Source organism: Vidua chalybeata, chromosome 36, assembly GCF_026979565.1.
Source record: "Vidua chalybeata isolate OUT-0048 chromosome 36, bVidCha1 merged haplotype, whole genome shotgun sequence".
Taxonomy (NCBI): domain Eukaryota; kingdom Metazoa; phylum Chordata; class Aves; order Passeriformes; family Viduidae; genus Vidua; species Vidua chalybeata.
The window spans coordinates 263,896-290,550 of NC_071565.1; the positions used below are offsets into that span (position 1 = coordinate 263,896).

General features: G+C 54.4%; 3 protein-coding genes and 1 long non-coding RNA gene across 4 annotated transcripts; 3 read left to right on the forward strand and 1 right to left on the reverse strand.

Annotated features, from left to right (window-relative positions):
- Window positions 1-1,893: 1,893 nt before the first annotated feature.
- On the reverse strand, window positions 1,894-12,062 carry GAL3ST4 (galactose-3-O-sulfotransferase 4). Its single transcript, XM_053968590.1, has 4 exons — window positions 11,443-12,062; window positions 9,853-9,983; window positions 7,361-7,613; window positions 1,894-5,140 (listed from the first exon to the last, which is right to left on the reverse strand). Exons 2-4 carry the CDS (start codon window positions 9,960-9,962, stop codon window positions 4,346-4,348), a joined length of 1,158 nt encoding a protein of 385 aa, XP_053824565.1. The 5' UTR covers window positions 9,963-9,983; window positions 11,443-12,062; the 3' UTR covers window positions 1,894-4,345.
- A 928-nt stretch (window positions 12,063-12,990) lies between these two features.
- LOC128802282 (cohesin subunit SA-3-like) lies at window positions 12,991-20,959 on the forward strand. The gene is made up of 7 exons (XM_053968566.1): window positions 12,991-13,103; window positions 14,756-14,861; window positions 16,055-16,151; window positions 17,054-17,149; window positions 17,757-17,853; window positions 19,631-19,707; window positions 20,816-20,959. The coding sequence occupies exons 2-7, from the start codon at window positions 14,758-14,760 to the stop codon at window positions 20,957-20,959; spliced, it is 615 nt and encodes a 204-aa protein (XP_053824541.1). The 5' UTR covers window positions 12,991-13,103; window positions 14,756-14,757.
- Window positions 20,960-21,102: 143 nt separating this feature from the next.
- On the forward strand, window positions 21,103-23,564 carry LOC128802283 (cohesin subunit SA-3-like). Its single transcript, XM_053968567.1, has 3 exons — window positions 21,103-21,308; window positions 23,319-23,470; window positions 23,535-23,564. Exons 1-3 carry the CDS (start codon window positions 21,230-21,232, stop codon window positions 23,562-23,564), a joined length of 261 nt encoding a protein of 86 aa, XP_053824542.1. The 5' UTR covers window positions 21,103-21,229.
- Window positions 23,565-23,771: 207 nt separating this feature from the next.
- Window positions 23,772-25,719, forward strand: LOC128802305 (uncharacterized). Its single transcript, XR_008435365.1, has 3 exons — window positions 23,772-23,826; window positions 24,432-24,505; window positions 25,602-25,719. It is a non-coding gene; the product is annotated as an uncharacterized LOC128802305 (long non-coding RNA).
- Window positions 25,720-26,655: the final 936 nt, after the last annotated feature.

A 26,655-nucleotide genomic window follows, 5' to 3' on the forward strand; every position in this document is an offset into this window, starting at 1 on the left:
TTCCTGAGGAAATTTGGGACTTTCCCAAAAGAGTCTGGGCGTTTCCCGATGAAATTTGGGGACTTCCCGACGGAATTTGGGAATTTTGGGAGTTCTCCAACAAAATTTGGGACTTTCCTGACAAACTCTGTCCGCTTCCCGACGGAATTTGGGGATTTTGGGAGTTTTCCAACCAAATTTGGGCGTTCCACGACGAGGTCCTGGAGTTTCCCGCTGGAATTTGGGCATCTCCGGCGTTTCCCCCCAAAATTCCGGCGTTTCCCCCCAAAATTCCGGCGTTTCCCGACGGATTCTGGGAGCTCCCGGCGGCTCCCGCTGAAATCCGGGAGTTTTCCCCCGGAGCGTCGGAATTCCGGGGTTTTTTGGCCGCAATTCCCGAGTTTTCCCGGGGCATTTGAGGCGTTCCCGACGATCTGGGGGCGTTGCCGTCGTTCCCGGGCGTTTCCCGGCTGGAATTTCCCGGTTTTTGGGCTTTCCCCGGGGTTTTCCTCCTCCTGCTGCTCCTGCCGGGAATTCCTGCCAGGATTTGGCATTTTGGGCCAAAATCCGCCGGGATTGGGGATTCTGACCCGGGATCCCTCGGGGTTTGGGATTTTGGGCCGGAATCCGCTGGATTTTGGAATCCGTGCCCCAAGAGCTGCGATTTTGGGTCAGAACCCGTTGAGATTTGGGATTTAGTGCTGGAATCCTCTGGATTTCGGAATCCCGGCCCCAAGAGCTGCGATTTAGGGTCGGAACCCTCCGGAATTTGGGAATTCATGCCGGAACTCTCTGCATTTCGGCATCCCGGCCCCAAGAGCTGCGATTTAGGGTCGGAACCCTCCGGAATTTGGGAATTCATGCCGGAACTCTCTGCATTTCGGCATCCCGGCCCCAAGAGCTGCGATTTAGGCTCGGAACCCTCCGGAATTTGGGAATTCATGCCGGAACTCTCTGCATTTCGGCATCCCGACCCCAAGAGCTGCGGTCTCGGCTCCGACCCCTCCGGAGTCCTGGACTTGTCCCCGAAATCCTGCGGATTTCGCCACTCGGCCCAGCCCGGCGCCGAGCCGTGCCCCCAATCCCCGGCCAAGCTCTGCGGGTCCCGGGGCAGGTGCAGCTTCAGCCCCAGAGCCCCCAGCCCTTCCTCCTCCTCCTCCTCCTCCTCCTCCTCCTCCTCCTCCTCCTCCTCCTGCTGCTGCTGCCGCCCCAGGATGGCCACCACGGCGCCGCAGACGTCGCGCAGGATTTTGCAGACGGAGCTGCGGGACACGCCGAAGGTGGCCTCGAGCGCCCGGTACTCGGTGGCGGCGCCGAGGCGCCAGAGCGTGAGCGCCAGGCGCACCTCGGCGGGCACGGCGCGCCGCATGGCCGTGTCCCGCCGGCCGATGGCCGCGCTCAGCCGCGACACCAGCGCGTCGAAGGTGGCCGGCGGGAGGCGGAAGCGCTCGCTCCACTCGCGCCCGCCCAGCGCCTTCTCCCGCACCGTGGCCCAGAAGGCCGAGCTGCGCCGGCGGCTCCAGACGCGGCCGCGCCGCCGCCACGGCGGGGCCTGAGGGGAGGCGCGGCGGGCGGGGAGGAGGGCGAGGCGCAGCGCGGAGAGGCGGCGGCGGCGGAGCAGGAGGAGGCGGAGGCGGTGCAGGAGGGCGAGGCGGCGGCGGCGGCGGCGGCGGCGGCGGCGGAGGAGGAGGAGGAGGAGGGAGAGGGAGGCGGCGGCGGCCGCCATGGGCGGCGCCATCTTGGGGGCGGTAGGGGGAAGAAGAAGGGCGGGGTGCGCATGCGCCAAGCCGAGTTCCCGCCTTGCGCTTGCGCAGAAGGGTGAGCAAGTACCGCCCCGCCTCGCTCGTCGACCAATCAAAACTCACCAATGCTTAAACCCCCTCTTGATTGACAGCAAAATGAACCAGTCGAAAGTTTCAGATAAATGATTGACAGCCGGCACAGCCAATCAGCGCGCGTTTATTGGTATATGTACAGAGCAAAGCGAAGCACGCGGCAATTCCCCAAAATTCCCGCCGGGATTTAAGGGGGAAAAAAGGGGGAGCGGGAGGGGTCGTACCTGTCCCGGGGGAGGGGAAACTGAGGCACGGAGTGGTTCCAGAGTGAGAAAATTCCTCAAATCCCCAAAAATTCCCGCCGGGATTTTTGTACCTTCCGCGGGGAAACTGAGGCACGGAGTGGTTCCATTGCAAAAATTCCCAAAATTCCTGGAATTCTGGGGGGGTTGTACCGCGATTTGGGCGGAGGAAACTGAGGCACGGAGTGGTTGCACTGAGAAATTCCCAAAATTCCTGGAATTCTGGGGGCCTGTACCACAATCTGGGGGGGGGGGGGGGAACTGAAGCATGGGGAAGATTCCCGACGAGAAAATTCCCAAAGTTTCTGGAAACGGGGGGTGTTTTGTACCCTTCCGGGGTAAACTGAGGCACGGAGCAGTTCCGTTGGAAAATTCCCAAAATTCCTGGAATTTTGGGGGTTCTGTCCCAAATTTTGGGAGGTAAATCGAGGCACAAAGTTATTCCATGGGGGAATGCCAAAAAATTCCCCAAATTCCTGGCAGTTTTTGGGGGAAATTCCTGAAATTTTTAGGGGAAAGTCCCCAAATCCCTGGGATTTGGGGCTCCTATCCCAAATTTTTGGGGAAAAAAGGATTGAATCCATGGGAAAATTCCCCAAATTCTTGGAATTTTGGGGAAAAAAAGGAGATGAATCCATAGGAAAACACCTGGGATTTTGGGGCTCCGATCCCAAACTTTTGGGGAAAAAAGGATTGAATCCTTGGGAAAATTCCCCAAATTCCAGGAATGGAAAAAAGGATTGAATCTGTGGGAAAACTCCCCAAATTCCTGGAATGGAAAAAAGGATTGGATCCATAGGAAAATTCCCCAAATTCCTGGAATGGAAAAAAGGATTGAATCTGTGGGAAAATTCCCCAAATTCCTGGAATGGAAAAAAGGATTGGATCCATGGGAAAATTCCCCAAATTCCTGGAATTTTGGGGCTCCAATCCCAAACTTTTGGGGAAAAAAGGAACGAATCCATGGGAGACTCCAGCCAAAGGGAAACTGAGTCACAGGGGATGATCCCAGCCCCGAAACGCCCAATTCCCACGGGAATTACTGTAAAAACCCCAATTCCCACGGGAATTTCCACAGAACCCCCAATTCCCACGGGAATCTCCTCAGAACCCCCAATTCCCACGGGAATTTCCTCAGAACCCCAATTCCCACGGGAATCTCTGCAGAACCCCCAATTCCCACGGGAATTTCTGCAAAAACCCCCAATTCCCACGGGAATCTCCTCAGTACCCCCAACTCCCACGGGAATCTCTGCAGAACTCCCAATTCCCACGGGAATCTCTGCAGAACCCCCAATTCCCACGGGAATATCCTCAGTACCCCCAATTCCCACGGGAATCTCTGCAGAACCCCCAATTCCCCGGGAATCTCATCAGAACCCCAATTCCCACGGGAATCTCCGCAGTACCCCCAATTCCCATGGGAATTTCCACAGAACCCCCAATTCCCACGGGAATCTCCTCAGAACCCCAATTCCCACGGGAATCTCCTCAGAACCCCAATTCCCACGGGAATCTCCGCAGTACCCCCAATTCCCACGGGAATTTCCACAGAACCCCCAATTCCCACGGGAATCTCTGCAGAACCCCAATTCCCACGGGAATTTCCACAGAACCCCCAATTCCCCCGGGAATCTCCTCAGAACCCCCAATTCCCACGGGAATCTCCTCAGAACCCCCAATTCCCACGGGAATCTCTGCAGAACCCCCAATTCCCACGGGAATTTCCACAGAACCCCCAATTCCCCCGGGAATCTCCTCAGAACCCCCAATTCCCACGGGAATTTCCACAGAACCCCCAATTCCCCCGGGAATCTCCTCAGAACCCCCAATTCCCACGGGAATCTCTGCAGAACCCCCAATTCCCACGGGAATTTCCACAGAACCCCCAATTCCCCCGGGAATCTCCTCAGAACCCCCAATTCCCACGGGAATTTCCACAGAACCCCCAATTCCCCCGGGAATCTCCTCAGAACCCCCAATTCCCACGGGAATTTCCACAGAACCTCAATTCCCACGGGAATCTCCGCAGTACCCCCAATTCCCACGGGAATTTCCACAGAACCCCCAATTCCCTCGGGAATCTCCTCAGTACCCCCAATTCCCTCGGGAATCTCCGCAGAACCCCCAATTCCCACGGGAATCTCCTCAGAACCCCAATTCCCACGGGAATCTCCGCAGAACCCCCAATTCCCACGGGAATCTCCACAGAACCCCCAATTCCCCGGGAATCTCCCCGGGATTTTGGAGCTTTCCGGGGAGCCCGAGCCGCGGGGATCCGGGGCGCGCTCAGGGCGCGGTGCCCGCGCTGGCGTTGCCGAACTGGCGCCGCTCCAGCAGGTCCTTGTAGGGCAGCTCGGGCAGCGCCAGGCGGCCGCAGCGCCGCCGCTCGTCGGGCGGCAGCCCCGGGCGCAGCGCGAAGCCCAGCACGGGCTCGGCGGCGCCGGGCGGCTGGAACGGCCGCAGCCGCCCCTCGGCGATGGCTCCGGCGGGCACGGGGCCGCCGCCGCGCAGGCAGCGCCGCTCCAGCCGCCGCCGCCGCCGCCGCAGCTCGGCCGCCTCCCGCCGCAGCCGCTCGGCGCCGAAGCGCTCGGCCTGGCTCCAGAAGGAGCGGTTGAAGTGCGAGTAGAGCGCCCAGTCCAGCGCGTTCCACGCCCGCAGCCGCCGCCGCTGCGCCGCCGTCACGGCGGCGGGCGCGCCGCGGGCGTTGTGGCGGAAGAGATCGACGGCGGCGGGCGGCCAGCACAGCCGGTGCCGCAGCAGCACCAGCGACTCGTCGAAGCGCTCGGCCAGCAGCACCAGCGGGAAGACGCGCTCCAGCCCCCGCAGCAGCGCCGGCACCTCCTCGGGCCGCGCCGGCTCGGGCAGGCCGAAGTCGAACCACTGCGGGTTGCGCGCGTAGTGGTTGCCGCGCTGGCCCGGGCGGAAGAAGCGCCAGGGCGAGGCCAGGAAGGCGTCGAGCGAGGGAGCGCGGCGGAAGGCGGGGGCGGCCGCGCGGAAGTACGAGAAGGCCGAGGCGCCCTGCGTGCCCGGGTCCCGCACGATGGAGAAGTAGAAGGAGTCGTTGGGCATCACCCGCTGCACCTGCCGGGAAGGGTTGGGGGATTTTTAATGGGTTTTAGGGGATTTTTAATGGGATTTTAATGGGATTTTAAAGGGATTTTTTGGGCGCCCTGCGTGCCCGGGTCCCGCACGATGGAGAAGTAGAAGGAGTCGTTGGGCATCACCCGCTGCACCTGCCCGGGAAGGGTTGGCGAGTTTAGTGGGTTTTAGGGGATTTTAATGGGATTTTAATGGGATTTTAAAGGGATTTTAATGGGATTTTAAAGGGATTTTTTGGGCGCCCTGCGTGCCCGGGTCCCGCACGATGGAGAAGTAGAAGGAGTCGTTGGGCATCACCCGCTGCACCTGCCTGGGAAGGGTTGGGGGGTTTAGTGGGATTGTAAAGGGATTTTTGGGGAGTTTTAATGGGATTTTAAAGGGATTTTCAATGGGATTTTAAAGGGTTTTTAAAGGGATTTTTGGGGAGTTTTAATGGGATTTTAAAGGGTTTTTAAAGGGATTTTTGGGAGTTTTTGGGTATTTTTTGGGCGCCCTGCGTGCCCGGGTCCCGCACGATGGAGAAGTAGAAGGAGTCGTTGGGCATCACCCGCTGCACCTGCCCGGGAAGCATTCCCAAAAAATCCCATTTTTTTCCCCCCAAAACCCCCTAAAATTTCCAAAAAAATCACAATTTCCCCCCCAAACCCCCCTAAAAAAAATCACCAAAAAAATCCTCGAAAATCCCCTAAAAAAACCCCCAAAAAAATCCCAAAAATTAAAAAAAAATTCCCAATTTTTCCCCTAAAACCCCTCTAAAAAATCACAAAAAAATCCTAAAAAAACCCCAAAAATCCCCAAAAATCCCTCAAAAATCCCAATTTTCCCCCCAAAACACCAATAAAAAATCCCAAATTCCCATTTTTTCCCGATTTTCCGCTCTGACCTCGGGCAGGTGGAAGCGCATGTGGTGGCAGATGATGTCGAATTTCCGCCCGCCGGGGCTGAAGCCGCTGACCCCAAACCCCCCAAAAACCCCCCAAAAATCCCAATTTTCCCCCTAAAACACCAATAAAAAATCCCAAATTCCCATTTTTTCCGGATTTCCCGCTGACCTCGGGCAGGTGGAAGCGCATGTGGTGGCAGATGATGTCGAATTTCCGCCCGCCGGGGCTGAAGCCGCTGACCCCAAACCCCCCAAAAATCCCAATTTTCCCCCCAAAACACCAATAACAAATCCCAAATTCCCATTTTTTCCCGATTTCGCTCTGACCTCGGGCAGGTGGAAGCGCATGTGGTGGCAGATGATGTCGAATTTCCGCCCGCCGGGGCTGAAGCCGCTGACCCCAAACCCCCCAAAAACCCCCCAAAAATCCCAATTTTCCCCCTAAAACACCAATAAAAAATCCCAAATTCCCATTTTTTCCGGATTTCCCGCTGACCTCGGGCAGGTGGAAGCGCATGTGGTGGCAGATGATGTCGAATTTCCGCCCGCCGGGGCTGAAGCCGCTGACCCCAAACCCCCCAAAAATCCCAATTTTCCCCCCAAAACACCAATAAAAAATCCCAAATTCCCATTTTTTCCCGATTTTCCGCTCTGACCTCGGGCAGGTGGAAGCGCATGTGGTGGCAGATGATGTCGAATTTCCGCCCGCCGGGGCTGAAGCCGCTGACCCCAAACCCCCCAAAAACCCCCCAAAAATCCCAATTTTCCCCCTAAAACACCAATAAAAAATCCCAAATTCCCATTTTTTCCGGATTTCCCGCTGACCTCGGGCAGGTGGAAGCGCATGTGGTGGCAGATGATGTCGAATTTCCGCCCGCCGGGGCTGAAGCCGCTGACCCCAAACCCCCCAAAAACCCCCCAAAAACCCCGATTTCCCCCTAAAACACCAATAAAAAACCCCAAATTCCCATTTTTTCCCGATTTCGCTCTGACCTCGGGCAGGTGGAAGCGCATGTGGTGGCAGATGATGTCGAATTTCCGCCCGCCGGGGCTGAAGCCGCTGACCCCAAACCCCCCAAAAATCCCAATTTTCCCCCCAAAACACCAATAACAAATCCCAAATTCCCATTTTTTCCCGATTTCGCTCTGACCTCGGGCAGGTGGAAGCGCATGTGGTGGCAGATGATGTCGAATTTCCGCCCGCCGGGGCTGAAGCCGCTGACCCCAAACCCCCCAAAAACCCCCCAAAAACCCCGATTTCCCCCTAAAACACCAATAAAAAACCCCAAATTCCCATTTTTTCCGGATTTCCCGCTGACCTCGGGCAGGTGGAAGCGCATGTGGTGGCAGATGATGTCGAATTTCCGCCCGCCGGGGCTGAAGCCGCGCACGCGCTCGGCGCGGAACGGGGCGGGGTAGCCGAACTGGTAGCGGTGGGGGAGGGCGAAGCGCAGCTCTCGCGACTCGCCGTATCGCGACAGCAGGTTCACCACGCTGCTCCCGCCCGTCTTGTGCGTCTTCAGGAACACGACGTGCGAGCGCGGCCGGCACGCCGCCGGCGCCGCCGCGGGCCTGCGGCCGTCGCGACGGCGTCGGTGTCGCGATATTGCCGCCCGCGCCGCGCGCTGCAGCCCCGGGCTCCGGCCCCAAAATCCCGGGATTTTCCCTCGAAATCCCGGGATTTCCTCCCTAAATTCGGGTGTTTCGCATCCCCGTCGCGATTCCGCACGCGGATATCGCGATATTTGTCCCCAAATCCCGACATCTCCTGAAGGAATCCCGAGATTTGTCCTTAAATCCCGATATTTGTCCCCAAATCCCGACATCTCCTGAAGAAATCCCGATATTTGTCCCCCAATCCCGATATTTGTCCCCAAATCCCGATATCTCCTGAAGAAATCCCGATACTTGTCCTTAAATCCCGATATTTGTCCCCAAATCCCGATATTTGTCCCCAAATCCCGATATCTCCTGAAGAAATCCCGATACTTGTCCTTAAATCCCGATATTTGTCCCCAAATCCCGATATTTGTCCCCAAATCCCGATATTTCCCCCCAGTCCTTGAGACCCAGGAACACCAAGCCGCCCTGAGGCTGTCGGGACAGCATTTATGTCGCGACAGTTGAACGGGAATCCTCGGGAATTCCCATTGAAATCGCGGTGTTCGACCCCAAAATCCTGGGATTTTCCCTCGAAATCCCGGGATTTCCTCTCTAAATTTGGGTATTTCGCATCCCCGTCGCGATTCCGCACGCGGATATCGCGATATTTGTCCCCAAATCCCGACATCTCCTGAAGGAATCCCGATATCTGTACCCCAACCCCGATATCTCCTGAAGAAATCCTGATATTTGTCCCCCAAACCCAATATCTGCTGAGGAAATCCCGATATTTGTCCCCAAATCCCGATATTTGTCCCCAATCCCGATATTTGTCCCCAAATCCCGATATCTCCTGAAAAAATCCCGATATTTATCCCCAAATCCCGATATTTATCCCCAAATCCCGATATTTGTCCCCAAATCCCGGTATTTGTCCCCAAATCCCGATATCTCCTGAAGAAATCCCCATATTTGTCCCCCAATCCCGATATTTGTCCCCCAATCCCAATATTTCCCCCCCCCCCCCAATCCTCGTGGGAGCGGGGCCGGCCAAATTTCGGGATTTCCTTGGGAATTTTGGGAGTTCCCCCAGGATTTGGGGTCTCACCTGCGGGATTTGGGGGTTCCCCGGAATTTTTTGGGGCTCCCGGGATATTTTGGGATTTCCCCCAGAATTTTTTGGGATTTCCCCAGGATTTTTTGGGGTTCCCCCGGGATTTTTTGGGGTCCCCCAGGATCTCGGTGTCCCCCAGGATTTTTCGGGGTTCCTCCGGGATTTCCCCCAGGATTTTTGGGATTTCCCCCAGGATTTCAGGTTCCCCCGGGATTTTGGGGGGTTCCCCAGGATTTTTGGGATTTCCCCAGGATTTTTTGGGATTTCCCCCAAGATTTTTGGGATTTCCCCAGGATTTTTCGGGATTTCCCCCAGGATTTTCGGGATTTCCCCCAGGATTTCGGTGTCTCCCAGGATTTTGGGGTCCCCCGGGATTTTTCGGGGTTTCCCCGGGATTTTCCCCGGGATTTTTCGGGGTTCCCCCGGGATTTCCCCCAGGATTTTGGGGTTCCCCAGGATTTTTGGGATTTCCCCCAGGATTTCGGGGTCCCCCAGGATTTTTCGGGGTTCCCCCGGGATTTCCCCCAGGATTTTTGCAATTTCCCCCAGGGTTGGGGTTCCCCAGGATTTTTGGGATTTCCCCCAGGATTTGGGGTTCCCCAGGATTTTGGGGTTCCCCGGGATTTTTTGGGCTTTCCCCCAGGATTTGGGGTCCCCCCCAGGATTTGGGGTTCCCCAGGGTTGGGGTTCCCCAGGATTTGGGGTCCCCCAGGGTTGGGGTCCCCCAGGATTTGGGGTTCCCCAGGATTTGGGATTTCCCCCAGGACTTTGGGGTTCCCCAGGGTTGGGGTTCCCCAGGGTTGGGATTTCCCCCAGGATTTGGGGTTCCCCAGGGTTGGGGTTCCCCCAGGATTTCGGGGTTCCCCCGGGATTTCCCCCAGGGTTGGGGTTCCCCAGGATTGGGGTCCCCCAGGGTTGGGGTTCCCAGGATTGGGGTTCCCAGGATTTGGGGTTCCCCAGGGTTGGGGTTCCCCCGGATTTGGGATTTCCCCCCGGATTTGGGATTTCCCCCAGGATTTGGGGTCCCCCCCAGGGTTGGGGTTCCCGGGATTTGGGGTTCCCGGGATTTGGGGTTCCCGGGTTTTGGGGTCTCACCTGCGGCGGAGGGGCCCCCCCAGCAGCCCCAGGCTGAAGCCCAGGGTGACGCAGACGCCCAGGGCCGCCCCCAGCGGGGCCCAGCGGCGGCACCGGGGGCGGGGCTTCATCCCGGGGGCGGGGCCACAGCCCTGGGGGCGGGGACAGCCGGGGGTCACCCCCAAAGCGGGCACGGCGTCCCCAAATCCCGGTCCTGGATTCCCAAATCCCGGTCCCGGATCCCAAATCCCAGTCCCTGTCCCAGTCCTGGATCCCAAATCCCGGTCCTGGATTCCTAAATCCCGGTCCCGGATCCCAAATCCCGGTATCAATGTCCCCAAATCCCGGTCCCGGACCCCAAATCCCGGTCCCGATGTCCCAGTCCTGGATCCCAAATCCCAGTCCTGGATCCTAAATCCCGGTACCAATGTCCCCAAATCCCAGTCCCTGTCCCAGTCCCGGATCCCAAATCCCGGTCCTGGATTCCTAAATCCCGGTCCCGGATCCCAAATCCCGGTATCAATGTCCCCAAATCCCGGTCCCGGACCCCAAATCCCGGTCCCGATGTCCCAGTCCCGGATCCCAAATCCCAGTACCTGCCCCCAAATCCCGGTCCTGGATCCCAAATTCGGGTCCCAGATCCCAAATCCCGGTCCCAGTCCCCAAATCCCAGTACCTGCCCCCAAATCCCAGTCCTGGATCCCAAATCCCGGTCCCGGTGTCCCCAAATCCCAGACCCAGATCCCAAATCCCAGTCCTGGATGCCAAATCCCAGTCCCTGCCCCCAAATCCCAGTCCTGGATCCCAAATCCCGGTCCTGGATCCCAAATCCCGGTCCCGGTGTCCCCAAATCCCAGTCCCACATCCCAAATCCTAGTCCCTGCCCCAGATCCCAGTCCCGGATCCCAAATCCCAGTACCTGCCCCCAATTCCCGGTCCTGGATCCCAAATTCGGGTCCCAGATCCCAAATCCCGGTCCCAGTCCCCAAATCCCAGTACCTGCCCCCAAATCCCAGTCCTGGATCCCAAATCCCGGTCCAGGATCCCAAATCCCGGTCCAGGATCCCAAATCCGGGTCCCTGCCCGAAATCCCGGTACCGATGTCCCCAAATCCCAGTCCCAGTCCCCAAATCCCAAATCCCGGATCCCGGTCCCGCTCCCATTCCCGGTGTCCCCATTCCCGGTTTTCCCCCATCCCCCCCCGCCCCAATTCTCGCTGCCCCCCCTCATCCCAAATCCCAACTCCCGCTGTCCCTCCCGATCCCAAATCCCACTCCCAGCGCCCCCAATTCCCGGTTTTCCTCCGCAGTTCCCGGTTCCCCCCGATCCCAAACCCCTTTCCCCCATCCCAAAGCCCTTTCCCTGATCCCAAATCTCGATTACCCTCGATCCCAAATCCCTCTTTCCCCATTCCCAGGCCCATTCCCGATCCCAAATCCCGCCTTCCCCCGATCCCAGACCCCTCTTTTCCCCATTCCCGATCCCAAATCCCACTTTATCCTGATTCCAAATCCCTCTTTTCCCCACTCCAGATCCCAAATCCCACTTTCTCCCGATCCCAAATCCCTTTCTCCCGATCCCAAATCCCTCTTTTCCCGGTTTCCCTCTCACCGCGGCCTCGCTCAGCTCCGCCACATCCCGGGATCGGCTCCCGGGGGCTCCCGGGGGGGTTTCTCGGCGATCCCAAAAGTTCCCGGTGATCCCAAAGTTTCCCGGCGACCCCAAAGCCTGCCGCGATCCCAAAGATTCCCGAAGTTCCCGATCCTTCTCTTCCCTGCCCCGCAAACTTTTCCCCTTTTGTCTCCGGCCCCGCCCCGGGACGGCCCCGCCAGGCGGGGAATGGGATTTGGGATTTGGGATTTGGGAACGGGGCGGAGCGGGACTGGGAGGGGGATCTGGGATTTGGGATTTGGGAACGGGGCGGAGCGGGACCGGGAAGGGGATTTGGGATCGGGAACGGGGCGGAGCGGGACCGGGAATGGGATTTGGGATCTGGGATCGGGAACGGGGCGGAGCGGGACCGGGAAGGGGATTTGGGATTTGGGATTTGGCAACGGGGCGGAGCGGGACCGGGAATGGGATCTGGGATTGGGAACGGGGCAGAGCGGGACCAGGAAGGGGATTTGGGATTTGGGAACGGGGCAGAGCGGGACCGGGAAGGGGATTTGGGATCGGGAACGGGGCGGGGAGTGGGACCAGGAATGGGATTTGGGATTTGGGAACGGGACCGGGGCAGAGCGGGACCGGGATTTGGGATCAGGAGCGGGAATGGGTCGGAACGGGACCGAGAATGGGATTTGGGATCGGGAACGGGACCGGGAATGGGACCGGGATTTGGGATCGGGACCGGGAATGGGATTTGGGATCAGGAACGGGATGGGGAATGGGATTTGGGATCAGGAACGGGACGGGGAATGGGATTTGGGATCGGGAATGGGGCGGGGAGTGGGACCAGGAATGGGATTTGGGATCAGGAATGGGGTGGAGCAGGACCGGGAATAGGATCTGGGATCGGGACCGGGAATGGGATTCGGGATCGGGAACGGTGCGGAGCGGGACAGGGTCCGGGGTCTGGGATCGGGAACGGGACCGGGATTATAGATTGGGAATGAGACCGGGGATGGGATTTGGAATTTGGGATCGGGGACGGAACGGGGAGCAGGACCGGGATTTGGGATGGGAATGGGGGTGGGAATAGGGAGGGAAATGGGATCGGGAATAGAACCGGGAATGGGATTTGGGATGGGAATGGGATTTGGGGCCAGGAATGGGATCGGGAATGAGATCCAGCCCCCTCCAGACCTCCTCAGACCCTCCCAAACCCCGAATTCCCGGCAGAATTCCCAAATTTTGGGGTTTTTAGGGACCCCCACTCCATAGAGAACCCCTAATCTGCAGGCGAACCCCATCCCCCAACCCCCTACAGCCCCCCCGACCCCTACAGACCCCTACAGACCCCCCCTGGCCCCTACAGGCTCCCCCCGACCCCAAATTCCCGGCAGAATTCCCAAACTTTGGGGTTTTTTGGGAATTCCCCCTCACGGAGCGTTCCCGCCGCGGGCCACGTGACGGCTAAAGCCACGCCCACTCACACACACCGCCCCGCCCCTTTAGGCCACGTGACCGGGCGTGGCCGCGCCCCCCGAGGCTCGGGCGCGTGCCGGGCGCCATTTTGTTTTGGCGCGAAGCGAGGCAGGCGTGAGGCGGGGAGTTCCGGGGGAGGATTTTTGAGGGAAAATTTGAGGGTTTGGGGGTTTTTCAGCCCCGCAAAGGTGAGGGAGGGGCAAGGGAGGGTCGCAGGTTTCCTGGAGGGGGGGTTTGGGGAGCTGAGAGGTTCTGAATCTGTCCCGCAGTGGGAGCCGGGCGGTTTTTATGAGGGGGGGGCTTCGCTCTCCTCATTCCAGGGGGGTTTTGTGAGCGGGAGGCTTCACCCCCGCGCCTTGAATTGGGGTTTGGGGGGGTCTAAGAGACCCCAAAAGGTCCTGATCTCCCTTCTCTGAGGGATTTGTGAGGGGGGAACTTCACTGCATTCCAGGGGGGTTTTGTGAGGGAAAAGCTTCCCCCCATCCCTCAAACTGGGATTTGGGGGTTCTGAGAGGCCCCTTGGTGTGATCCAGGGGCATTTGGGGATTTTTTTGGGAGGATTTTTCAGGGGTTTTGGGGGGTTTGACCCCACAAATGTGAGGGAGGGGCTTCATTCACCCCCTGAAATTGTGACCTGACGGGATTTGGGGTCCCACCCCCTCAATTTTTTTATTCTCAGGGAATTTTGGAATCCTTCCTTTTTTCTCTGAGGGAATTTTGTAACTCCCACCCCTCACTTTTCCCTTCTGAGGGCATTTTGTGAATCCCACCCCTCACTTTTTTCTTCTGGGGGAATTTTGGGAATCCCACCCCTCACTTTTCCCATTTTGAGGGAATTTTGGGCTCCCTCTCCTTTCTCTGAGGGAATTTTGGGAATCCCACCCCTCACTTTTCCCTTCTGAGGGAATTTCGGTTCCTCCTGAGGGGATTCCGGGGCTCCCACCCCCCATTCTCTCCTCTGGGGGGGTCGCAGCCCTGAGAGACCCCTGCAGAATCCCCTTTTCCCATGTTTTTCCCCCCTTTTCCCCGTTTTTCCCCACTTTTGCCCTGTTTTTCCCCACTTTTGCCCCGTTTTCCCCCCTTTTCCCCCGTTTTTCCCCCCTTTTGCCCCGTTTTCCCCACTTTTCCCCCGTTTTTCCCCACTTTCCCCCATTTTTCCCCACTTTTCCCCCGTTTTTCCCCACTTTCCCCCATTTTCCCCACTTTCCCCCGTTTTTCCCCACTTTCCCCCATTTTTCCCCACTTTTCCCCGTTTTTGCCCCGTTTTCCCCCGTTTTTTCCCCGTTTCCCCCCACTTTTCCCTCGTTTTTCCCTCACTTTTGCCCCGTTTTCCCTCACTTTTGCCCCGTTTTTCCCCACTTTTCCCCCGTTTTGCCCCACTTTGCCCCCGTTTTTCCCCACTTTTCCCCCGTTTTTCCCCACTTTTGCCCCGCTTTTCTCCACTTTCCCCCCGTTTTTCCCAACTTTTCCCCACTTTTGCCCCATTTTCCCCCCGTTTTGCCCCGTTTTTTCCCCGTTTTTCCCCACTTTTGCCCCGTTTTTCCCCACTTTTCCCCCGTTTTCCCCCACTTTTCCCCGTTTTCCCCCACTTTTGCCCCATTTTTCCCCACTTTTCCCCCGTTTTCCCCCACTTTCCCCCCGTTTTCCCCACTTTTGCCCCGTTTTCCCCCACTTTTCCCCCGTTTTCCCCCACTTTCCCCCCGTTTTCCCCCACTTTTTCCCGTTTTCCCCCACTTTTTCCCGTTTTCCCCCACTTTTGCCCCGTTTTTCCCCACTTTTGCCCCGTTTTTCCCCACTTTTCCCCGTTTTTCCCCACTTTTCCCCGTTTTTCCCCGCGCAGCCATGGCTCTCCGCCGCTCCCCCCGGCTCCGTGCCTCGGGCTCCTCCTCGGGATCCTCCGGCCGCGTTTCGGGCTCGGCCGCTCGGAGCAGCTCCCCCGGCAGCCCGTGAGTTCCTGGCAATACCAAACCCCCTCAGATTCCCTTTGCCCACTCATCCCCCCCAAAAATTCCCCATTTCCAGCCCTTTTTCCCCACGGTTTCCCCTCATCCCAGCTCCTTTTTATCCCGTTTTTCCTAATGCTTGCTCCATTTCCCTCAGGTTTTTTTTTTCCCCACGTTTTCCCTGTTTTCCCCTAAATTTCCCAGTTTATCCCCATTTTTTCTCCATCCCAGCCCCTTTTGTTCCCATTTCTCCTAATTCCAGCCCCGTTTCCCCCCATTTTCCCTTTTTAATCCCATTTTTCCTAATTCCAGCCCCATTTTCCCATTTCCCCCCATTTTATCCCACTTTTCCTATTTCCAGCCCCATTTTCCCCATCCCAACCCCATTTTCTCCAGTTTTCCCCCATTTTTCTCTATCCCAGCCTCTTTTTATCCCATTTTAACCAATCCTATCCCATTTTTCCTCATTCAGTTGTTTTTCCCCCATTTTCCCCTCTCTTTCCCCATTTTTACCCCATCCCAACCCTTTTTAATCCCATTTTCCCAGCCCTATCCCATTTCCCCAGTTTTCTCCCCATTTTCTCCAAATTTTTCCCCATTTCTCCCATTTTTACCCCATCCCAACCCTTTCTAATCCCATTTCCCCAGTTTCCTCCCCATTTTATCCAGTTTTCCCCATTTCTCCCATTTTTACCCCATCCTAACCCTTTCTAATGCTATTTCCCCAATTTTCTCCCGTTTTTCTCTGAATTTTCCCCCATTTCTCCCATTTTTACCCCATCCCAACCCTTTTTAATCCCATTTTCCCCAGTTTTCCCCAGTTTTCCCCATTTCTCCCATTTTTACCCTATCCTAACCCTTTCTAATCCCATTTCCCCAGTTTTCTCCCCTTTTTCTCTGAATTTTTCCCCATTTCTCCCATTTTTACCCCATCCCAACCCTTTCTAATCCCATTTTCCCCGTTTTCCCCCCCATTTCCCCCAATTTCCTCCCCATTTTCTCCAGTTTCCCCCCCATTTTCCCCAATTTCTCCCCCCCATTTTCCCCAAATTTCCCCCCCATTTCCCCAATTTCCCGCCCATTTTCCCCAGTTTTCTCCCCATTTTCCCAATCCCATCCCATTTCCCCCCTTTCCAGCCCCCCTTTTCCCTGCTCAGCCCTGAAATTCCCGTTTTCTCCCCCCAAACTTCCCGCAGGGAATTCTCGGAGGACTCCGACTCCGGCAGCGACTTCGAGGCCTCTCTGCGCCCCCGGAGCAAGCGGGGCCCGCCCCGAGGAGCCCGCGGGAGCCGCGTAATTCCCGGATCTCCTTCCTGCCCATTTCCACCCGTTCTCCCTCAGTTTGTTGATTTTTCCCCAATTTTCCACAATTTTCCCCTGATTTTCCCCTGATTTTCCCGATTTTCTCTGATTTCCCCCCAATTTTCCCCTGATTTCCCCCCAATTTTCTATGATTTTCCCCTGATTTTCTCTGATTTTCCCCGATTTTCCCCAATTTTCCCCTGATTTTCCCCTGATTCTCCCGATTTTCCCCAATTTTCCCCTGATTTTCCCCTGATTTCCCCGATTTTCCCCGATTTTCCCTGATTTTCCCCCGATTTTTCCCTGATTTTCCCCAATTTTCCCCAAATTTCCCCAAATTTCCCCAATTTTCCTCTGATTTTCCCCAATTTTCCCCGATTTTCCCCGATTTTCTCTGATTTCCCCCGATTTTCCCCAATTTTTCTGATTTTCCCCAATTTTCCCCGATTTTCCTCTGATTTCCCCTCATTTTCTCTGTTTTTCCCCAATTTTCCCCGATTTTCCCCAATTTTCCCCAATATTCCCTGATTTTCTCTGATTTTCCCCGATTTTCTCCTGATTTTCTCTGATTTCCCCTGATTTTCCCCAATTTCCCCATTTTCCCCCGATTTTCCCCAGTTTTTCCCCGATTTCCCCAGTTTTCCTCCGATTTTCCCCAATTTTCCTCTATTTTCCCCCATTTTCCCCAATTTTCCTCCGATTTCCCCCAATTTCCCCCAATTTCCCCCGATTTTCCCCAATTTTCCCCGTTTTTCCCCGATTTTCCCCAATTTTCCCCTGATTTTCCCCTGATTTTCCCCAATTTCCCCCGATTTTCCCCCAATTTCCCCCAATTTTCCCCAATTTTCCCCAATTTTCCCCCAATTTTCCCAATTTTCCCCGTTTCCCCTCAGGCCCCGAAGCGCTCGCGGCTCTCTGGCGGCGATGGGAAGACCCTGGAGCAGAATTCCCTCTTCGAGGCCGTTTTTTCGGGAAAAGTGGCCACGGAGGTACCAAAAATTGGGAAAATCCCTGGGGGGACCCCAGAGTTTTCAGGATTTCCCCAAAATTCCCTTTTTTCCACTCAAATCTCCATTTTCCTCTCGAAGCTCCTCTGTTTTTCCTGTCAATTTTTATGTTTTTTTCATGAAAATTCCTGATTTTTTTCCTCCAAAATTTTGTTCTTCTCAAAATTCCTGCTTTTGCCCCCAGAATTCCTGATTTAGTCTGTAATTCCTGTTTCTCCCCTTGAAATTCCCATTTTCTCCCCCCAAATTTCCATTTTTCCCCCAAAATACCGATTTCCTCCCGAAAATTCCCAATTTTCCCCCTTAAAATTCTGGTTTCTCTCCGAAATTCCCATTTTTCCCCCAAAAATTACAATATTTACCCCCAAACTCTGGTTTTTCCTCCCAAATTCTGATTTTTTCCCCCAGAATTCCCATTTTTTTCCCCCCAACATTCCCATTTTCCCCCAAAAATTCCTATTCCCCCCCCCAAATTCCCATTTCCCCCCCAAAATTTTGGGTTTTTTTTTCCCCAAAATTCCCATTTTCCCCCCCAAAATTCCCATTTTTCCCCCCAAATTCCCGTTTTTCCCCCCAATTCCCTGCGCAGCCCCTGGTGGACGAGTGGCTGGAGTGGTACCGGCGGGACCGGGAGGGAGCGTTCCTGGAGCTGCTGAACTTCACCGTGCGCTCCTGCGGCTGCCGCGGTGGGAAACGGGCTGGAAAACCGGGAATTTGGGAAAAATGGGGAGAAAATGGGAAAAATGAGTGAAAAAATGGGGAAAAACGGGGGAAAACGGGGAAAAATGAGTGAAAAATGGGGAAAAATGAGTGAAAAAATGGGGGAGTTCCTGGAGCTGCTGAACTTCACCGTGCGCTCCTGCGGCTGCCGCGGTGGGAAACGGGCTGGAAAACCGGGAATTTGGGAAAAATGGGGAGAAAATGGGAAAAATGAGTGAAAAAATGGGGAAAAACGGGGGAAAAACGGGAAAAATGAGTGAAAAAATGGGGAAAATGAGTGAAAAAATGGGGAAAAACGGGGGAAAAACGGGGAAAATGGGTGAAAAAATGGGGAAAATGAGTGAAAAAATGGGGAAAATGGGGGAGTTCCTGGAGCTGCTGAACTTCACCGTGCGCTCCTGCGGCTGCCGCGGTGGGAAACGGGCTGGAAAACCGGGAATTTGGGAAAAATGGGGAGAAAATGGGAAAAATGAGTGAAAAAATGGGGAAAAACGGGGGAAAAATGGGGAAAATGAGTGAAAAAATGGGGAAAATGAGTGAAAAAATGGGGGAGTTCCTGGAGCTGCTGAACTTCACCGTGCGCTCCTGCGGCTGCCGCGGTGGGAAACGGGCTGGAAAACTGGGAATTTGGGAAAAATGGGGAAATGTGGGGAAAATGAGTGAAAAAATGGGGAAAAACGGGGGAAAAACGGGAAAAATGAGTGAAAAAATGGGGAAAATGAGTGAAAAAATGGGGAAAAACGGGGGAAAAACGGGGAAAATGGGTGAAAAAATGGGGAAAATGAGTGAAAAAATGGGGAAAATGGGGGAGTTCCTGGAGCTGCTGAACTTCACCGTGCGCTCCTGCGGCTGCCGCGGTGGGAAACGGGCTGGAAAACCGGGAATTTGGGAAAAATGGGGAGAAAATGGGAAAAATGAGTGAAAAAATGGGGAAAAACAGGGGAAAAACGGGGAAAATGAGTGAAAAAATGGGGAAAATTGGGGGGAAAATGGGATTGGGATGGGGAATTTGGGATTTGGGATTTGAGATGGGAAAGTGGGGAATTCAGGGATTTGGGATGGGGAATTATTTGGGATTTGGGATGGGGAAAATGGGGAATTCAGGGATTTGGGATGGAGAATGATTTGGGATGGGGAATTTGGGATTTGGGATGGGAAAATGGGGAAACTGGGATTTGGGATGGGGAATTGAGGGATTTGGGATTTGAGATGGGGAATTTGGGATGGGGAAAATGGGGGATTTGGGATGGGGAATTATTTGGGGATTCGGGATTTGGGATGGGGAATTATTTGGGGATTTGGGATTTGGGATGGGGAATTATTTGGGATTTGGGGATTTGGGATGGGGAGTTATTTGGGAATTTGGGATTTGGGATGGGGAATTATTTGGGAGTTTGGAATTTGGGATGGGGAATTTGGGATGGGGAATTATGTGGGGATTTGGGATGGGGAATTATGTGGGGATTTGGGATGGGGAGTTATTTGGGATTTGGGATTTGGAATGGGGAATTATTTGGGATTTGGGATGGGGAATTATTTAGGATTTGAGATGGGGAATTTGGGATTTGGGATGGGGAGTTATTTGGGATTTGGGATGGGGAGTTATTTGGGATTTGGGATTTGGGATGGGGAGTTATTTGGGATTTGGGATGGGGAGTTATTTGGGATCTGGGATTTGGGATGGGGAGTTATTTGGGATCTGGGATTTGGGATGGGGAGTTATTTGGGATTTGGGATCTGCAGGCACGGTGACCCCGCAGATGTTCCGGGAGCTGCAGAACTCCGAGATCATCCGGAGGCTCACGGAGACCTTCCAGGAGGTACCCCCGGAATTCCTGGCCTTGGGGCTTCTCCCTGGAATGTTCCGGGTTCCCAGGGAATTCTGGGCGTTTCCCTGGAATTCTGGGTGTTTTCCTTGGAATTCTGGGTGTGTTCCCTGGAATTCTGGGGGTTTTCCTTGGAATTCTGGGCGTTTTCCTGGAATTCTTGTTGTTTTCCCTGGAATTCTGGGTGTGTTCCCTGGAATTCTGGGTGTGTTCCCTGGAATTCTGGGCGTTTCCCTGGAATTCCGGGTGTTTTCCCTGGAATTTTCTGGGCGTTCCCCCTGGAATTCTGGGCGTTTTCCCAGAATTCCAGATGTTTTCCCTTGAATTCCGGATGTTTTCCCTGGAATTCTGGGCGTGTTCCCTGGAATTCTGTGCGTTTTCCCTGGAATTCTTGGCAGACCTCTCCAGAGAATTCTCTCTCTGAAGTTTTCCCGTATTTATGACGTTTTTGGTGTTCCCAGGACTTCCCCGAGTTCCCGTTCTCCCGGAGCTCCCAGCCCTGGGGCCGCTCCTGGGCAGGTTTTGGTGGATTTTTAGTGGGATTTTAGTGGATTTTTGGTGGGATTTTAGTGGATTTTTGGTGGGATTTTAGTGGATTTATACATTCATGTTACATTTTGTATCCCAGGACTCCCCCGAGTTCCCGTTCTCCCGGCGCTCCCAGCCCTGGGGCCGCTTCTATGTGGGTTTAGGTGGATTTTTGGTGGGTTTTTGGTGGATATGTGGTGGATTTTTGGTGGATTTATGACATTTTTGGTGGATTTATGTTACATTTCTATTCCCAGGACTCCCCCGAGTTCCCGTTCTCCCGGCGCTCGCAGCCCTGGCGCCGGTTCCGGGCGGGATTCTCGGAGCTGCTGGCCGTGCTGGTTCTGGGTGGATTTGTGGTGGATTTTTGGTGGATTTATGACATTTTTATACCATTTTATTGTTTTTAGGACTCCCCCGAGTACCCGTTTTCCCGGCGCTCCCAGCCCTGGCGCCGGTTCCGTGCCGGTTTCTCGGAGCTGCTGGCCGTGCTGGTGCTGGGTGGATTTGTGGTGGATTTTTGGTGGATTTCTGATGGATTTATCCATTTCTGTTACATTTTTGGTGTTTTTAGGACTCCCCCGAGTACCCGTTCTCGCGGCGCTCCCAGCCCTGGCGCCGGTTCCGGGCCGGTTTCTCGGAGCTGCTGGCCGTGCTGGTTCTGGGTGGATTTGTGGTGGATTTTTGGTGGATTTATGTGCATTTTTGGTGTTTTTAGGACTCCCCCGAGTACCCGTTTTCCCGGCGCTCGCAGCCCTGGCGCCGGTTCCGTGCCGGTTTCTCGGAGCTGCTGGCCGTGCTGGTTCTGGGTGGATTTGTGGTGGATTTTTGGTGGATTTATGTGCATTTTTGGTGTTTTTAGGACTCCCCCGAGTACCCGTTTTCCCGGCGCTCGCAGCCCTGGCGCCGGTTCCGTGCCGGTTTCTCGGAGCTGCTGGCCGTGCTGGTGCTGCGGGGGCAGCACCGGGAGCTGCGGGACGGGTTCCTCATGGACTCGTGGCTCTCGTTCCTGGCCGGCCTGGCCGACTCCCAGGTGCGGCCCTTCCGCCACACCGGCACGCTGGCAGGTACGTGGCAGCTACACCTGAGCAATGGCAGCTACACCTGCACGCTACACCTGCACGCCACACCGGCACGCTGGCAGGTACGTGGCAGCTACACCTGAGCAATGGCAGCTACACCTGCACGCTACACCTGCACACTGACAGCTACACCTGCACGCTACACCTGCACACTGACAGCTACACCTGCACGCTACACCTGCACGCCACACCGGCACACTGGCAGGTACGTGGCAGCTACACCTGAACGATGGCAGGTACACCTGCACACTGACAGCTACACCTGCACGCCACACCGGCACGCTGGCAGGTACGTGGCAGCTACACCTGAACGATGGCAGCTACACCTGCACACTACACCTGCACGCCACACCGGCACGCTGGCAGGTACGTGGCAGCTACACCTGCACACTGACAGCTACACCTGCACGCTACACCTGCACGCCACACCGGCACGCTGGCAGGTACGTGGCAGCGACACCTGAATGATGGCGGCTACACCTGCACGCTGACAGGTACACCTGCATGCTACACCTGCATGCTACACCTGCACGCTACACCTGCACGCTGGCAGGTACGTGGCAGCTACACCTGCACACTGACAGCTACACCTGCACGCTACACCTGCACGCTGGCAGGTACGTGGCAGCTACACCTGCACGCCACACCGGCACGCTGGCAGGTACGTGGCAGCTACACCTGCACGCTGGCAGGTACACCTGCACACTACACCTGCACGCTGGCAGGTACACCTGCACGCTACACCTGCACGCTACACCTGCACACTGACAGCTACACCTGCACGCTACACCTGCACGCTGGCAGGTACACCTGCACACTACACCTGCACGCTGGCAGGTACACCTGCACGCTACACCTGCACGCTACACCTGCACGCTACACCTGCACACTGACAGCTACACCAGCACGCTACACCAGCACGCTACACCGGCACGCTGGCAGGTACGTGGCAGCTACACCTGCACGCTGGCAGGTACACCTGCATGCTACACCTGCACGCTGGCAGGTACACCTGCATGCTACACCTGCACGCTGGCAGGTACACCTGCACGCTACACCTGCACGCTGGCAGGTACGGGGCAGCTACACCTGCACGCTACACCTGTACGCTGGCAGGTACGGGGCAGCTACACCTGCATGCTACACCTGTACGCTGGCAGGTACGGGGCAGCTACACCTGCATGCTACACCTGTACGCTGGCAGCTACACCTGCACGCCACACCTGCATGCTACACCTGCACGCTACACCTGCCTCTCCTGCCTCTTTCTGATTTTCCCTGCTTTTTCCTGCTTTTTTTTCTGCCTTTTTCTGCTTTTCTTCTGCTTCTCCTGCTTTTCCTGCTTTTTCCTGTTTCTCTCCTGCCTCTCCTGCTTTTTTCTGCTTTTTTCTGCCTTTCTCCCGCTTTTCTCGTGCTTTTTCCTGCTTTTTCATGCTTTTTTCTGCCTTTTTCTGCTCTTTCCTGCCTTTCCTGCTTATTTCTGCTTTTTTTCTGCCTCTCCTGCTTCTCTCCTGCTTTTCCTGCTTTTCTTCTGCTTTTCCTGCCTTGTTCTGCCTTTTTCTTCCTTTTTCCTGCCTTTTCCTGCCTTTTTTCTGCTTTTCCTTGCTTTTCCCTGCTTTTTTTTGTGCTTTTCCTGCTTTTCCCGCCCTTTTCTGCCTTTTCCTGCTTTTCCCTGCTTTTTCCTGCTTTTCCTCTGTTTTCTTCTGTTTTTCTCTCCTTTTTTCCTTTGTTTTTCCCATTTTATTCCAGTTTTTTCCCATTTTTTCACTTTTTTCTCCCGTTTTTTCCCAAATTCCCGCATTTTTCCCCCATTTTCCCAGCCCTGAAGCTGATGAGCTCCCTGCTGGGCATTTCCCTCATTTCCCCCCTGGTTTTTCCTGGTTTCAATCCCATTTTCCCCCATTTTTTTCCCATTTTATTCCCGGTTTTTCCCGTTTTTTCACTTTTTCCTCCCGTTTTTTCCCAAATTCCCGCGTTTTCCCCCCATTTTCCCAGCCCTGAAGCTGATGAGCTCCCTGGTGGAGGTGGCCCTGGGGGTGGGGCAGCAGCAGGAGAATTGCCAGCGCCAGCTGGAGGCAGAAATGGGCAAAGAGCCGGGGCGGAGGGGCACGGAGCGGCTGGAGGCGCTGCGGGAGCGCCAGCGAGAGGTGGGGCACGAAACGGGGACAAAAACGGGGAAAACGGGAAAAAAACGGGAAAAAATGGGAAAAGAACGGGGGAAATATGGGAAAAATGGGGTAAAACGGGGTGAAAAATGGGGGAAAATGGGCAAAGGGCCGGGGCGGAGGGGCACGGAGCGGCTGGAGGCGCTGCGGGAGCGCCAGCGAGAGGTGGGGCACGAAACGGGGAGAAAAACGGGGAAAACGGGAAAAAAATGGGAAAAAAACGGGGGAAATATGGGAAAAATGGGGTAAAACGGGGGGAAAAATGGGGGAAAATGGGCAAAGGGCCGGGGCGGAGGGGCACGGAGCGGCTGGAGGCGCTGCGGGAGCGCCAGCGAGAGGTGGGGCACAAAACGGGGAGAAAAACGGGGAAAACGGGAAAAAATGGGGGAAAAATGGGGGGAAATGGGGTAAAAAATGGGGGGAATGGGGAAAAATGAGAAAAAAACCAGGAAAAATGGGGGGAAATTGTGGAAAACGGGAAAAAATGGGAAAAGGGGAAAAGGAATTTTGGCGGATTTAGGTGAAAATTTGGGAATTTTGTGGGGATTTTGGGTGGAATTTTTGGGAGTTGAGGGGGATTTATTGGAATTTTGGGATATTTTGGTGGCATTTTGAAGGAATTTTACGGGAATTTGGGTGAAATTTTAGGGATTTTGGGCTGATTTAGTTGGAATTTGGGTGGGATTTGAGTGGATTTTGATGGATTTTGAGTGGAATTTGGTGGATTTTGGTGAATTTTGATGGATTTTGGGTGGGATTTTGGGAATTTTGGGAATTGCAGCTCCGGGAGCAGCAGGAGGAGCTGGAGCTGCTGATGAACGGGATTTGGGTGGAATTTGGGGATTTTTGATGGATTTTGATGGATTTTGGGTGGGATTTGGGTGGAATTTGATGGATTTTGGGTGGATTTTGGGTGGAATTTTGGGAATTTTGGGAATTGCAGCTCCGGGAGCAGCAGGAGGAGCTGGAGCTGCTGATGAACGGGATCTTCAAGGGCGTCTTCGTGCACCGCTACCGGTGAGGGAACAGCCGGAATTCCGGGGGAAAAAACACGGAAAACGGGAAAAAACAGGGAAAAATGGGGAAAAAACAGGGAGAAAATGGGAAAAAACGGGGAGAAAATGGGAAAAAAACGGGGAAAAATGGGGAAAAATGGCAGGAGAGTGGGGAGAAAGGGAGGGAAAATGGGATTGGGATGGGAAAAAAGGGGGGAAATGGGATAAAGTGTGGAAAAAGAGGAGAAAAATGGGGGGAAATGGGATTGGGATGGGTTAAAAACAGAATAAAACAGGGAAAAAATGGGGGAGTGGGATAAAGGGGGGGAAAAATGAGATAAAATGGGGCAAAAATGAGAATAAAAATGGGATAAAATGGGAAGAAATTGAGGAAAAATGGGGGGAAATGAGGCAAGAAGGGGCAGAGGAGGATTTGGGGGGATTTTAGAGAATTTTGGGGGGCCCAGGAGGGATTTTCTTGGATTTGGGGAGATTTGGGGCAGATTTTGGGGGGATTTTGGTGGATGTGGGGGAGATGTTGGGGGATTTTGGTGGGGTTTTTTTGGATTTTGGGGGAGTTTTTGGGATTTTTTAGGATTTTGGTGGGATTTTTTTTGGATTTTTGTGGGATTTTTTTTTTTTTTTTATTTTAGGGTTATTTTTAGGATTTTGGTGAGATTTTTTGGGATTTTGGTGGGATTTTTTTGGATTTTGGTGGGATTTTTTGGGGATTTTTTTGGATTTTGGTGGATTTTGGTGGGATTTTTTAGGATTTGGGGTGGATTTTTTGGGATTTTGGGTGGATTTTTTAGGATTTTGGTGGGATTTTTTAGGATTTTGGTGGGATTTTTTAGGATTTTGGGGAGATTTTGGTAGGACTCTTTGGGATTTTGGTGGATTTTGGGTGGATTTTTTGGGACCTTTTGGGATTTTTTGGGGATCTTTTGTGACTTTGGTGGATTTTGGTGGGATTTTTTAGGATTTGGGGTGGATTTTTTGGGATTTTGGTGGGATTTTTTGGGATTTTTTGGTTTGTTTTTTTTTTTTTTTTTGTGGATTTGTGGGAATTTTGGGTGGATTTTTTGGGATCGTGGGGCTGATCCCGGGCGCTCGGGCAGGGACGTGGTGCCCGAGATCCGCGGGATCTGCATGGAGGAGCTCGGGCTGTGGGTGCGGAGATTCCCGGGATCCTTCCTGAGCGACAGCCACCTCAAGTACCTGGGCTGGACCCTGCACGACAAGGTGGGAAAAATCCCGGAAAAATGGGAAAAAATCCCGGAAAAATGGGAAAAAATCCCGGAAAAATGGGGGGAAAATGGGGAAAATCCCAATGAAAATGGGGAAATCCGGGATCCTTCCTGAGCGACAGCCACCTCAAGTACCTGGGCTGGACCCTGCACGACAAGGTGGGAAAAATCCCGGAAAAATGGGGAAAAATCCCGGAAAAATGGGAAAAAACGGGGGAAAAATTGGGAAAAATCCCAATGAAAATGGGGATTTGGTCTCTGAATTCCCAATTTTTTGGGATTTGGGCCCTGAATTCCCATTTTTTTGGGATTTGGGCCTTGAATTCCTGTTTTTTTGGGGGGATTTGTGCCCTGAATTCCCTTTTTTTTTTTTGGGATTTGTGCCCTGAATTCCTGGGTTTTTATTGGGATTTGGGCTCTGAATTCCCATTTTTTTGGGATTTGTGCCTTGAATTCCCATATTTTTGCGATTTGGGCTCTGAATTCCCATTTTTTGGGGGGATTTAGGCCCTGAATTCCCTTTTTTTTGGGATTTGGGCCCTGAATTCCCTTTTCTTTGGGATTTGTGCTCTGAATTCCCATTTTGTTGGGATTTGGGCTCTGAATTCCCATTTTTTTGGGATTTGTGCCCTGAATTCCCATTTTTTTTTGGGATTTGGGCCCTGAATTCCCATTTTTTTTTGGGATTTATGCCCTGAATTCCCATTTTTTTGCCTTCCCAGCACGGGGAGGTTCGGCTGCGCTGCGTCCGGGCCCTGCAGGGAATTTATGGAATTCCAGAGATGGCCCCGAACCTGGAGCTCTTCACTGAGAGGTTCAAGGTGGGAAAAACTGCGGGAAAAATGGGAAAAATTGGGGGAAAAATGGGAAAAACTGGGGGAAAAATGGGAAAAACTGGGGGGGAAATGGGGGAGAAATGGGAAAA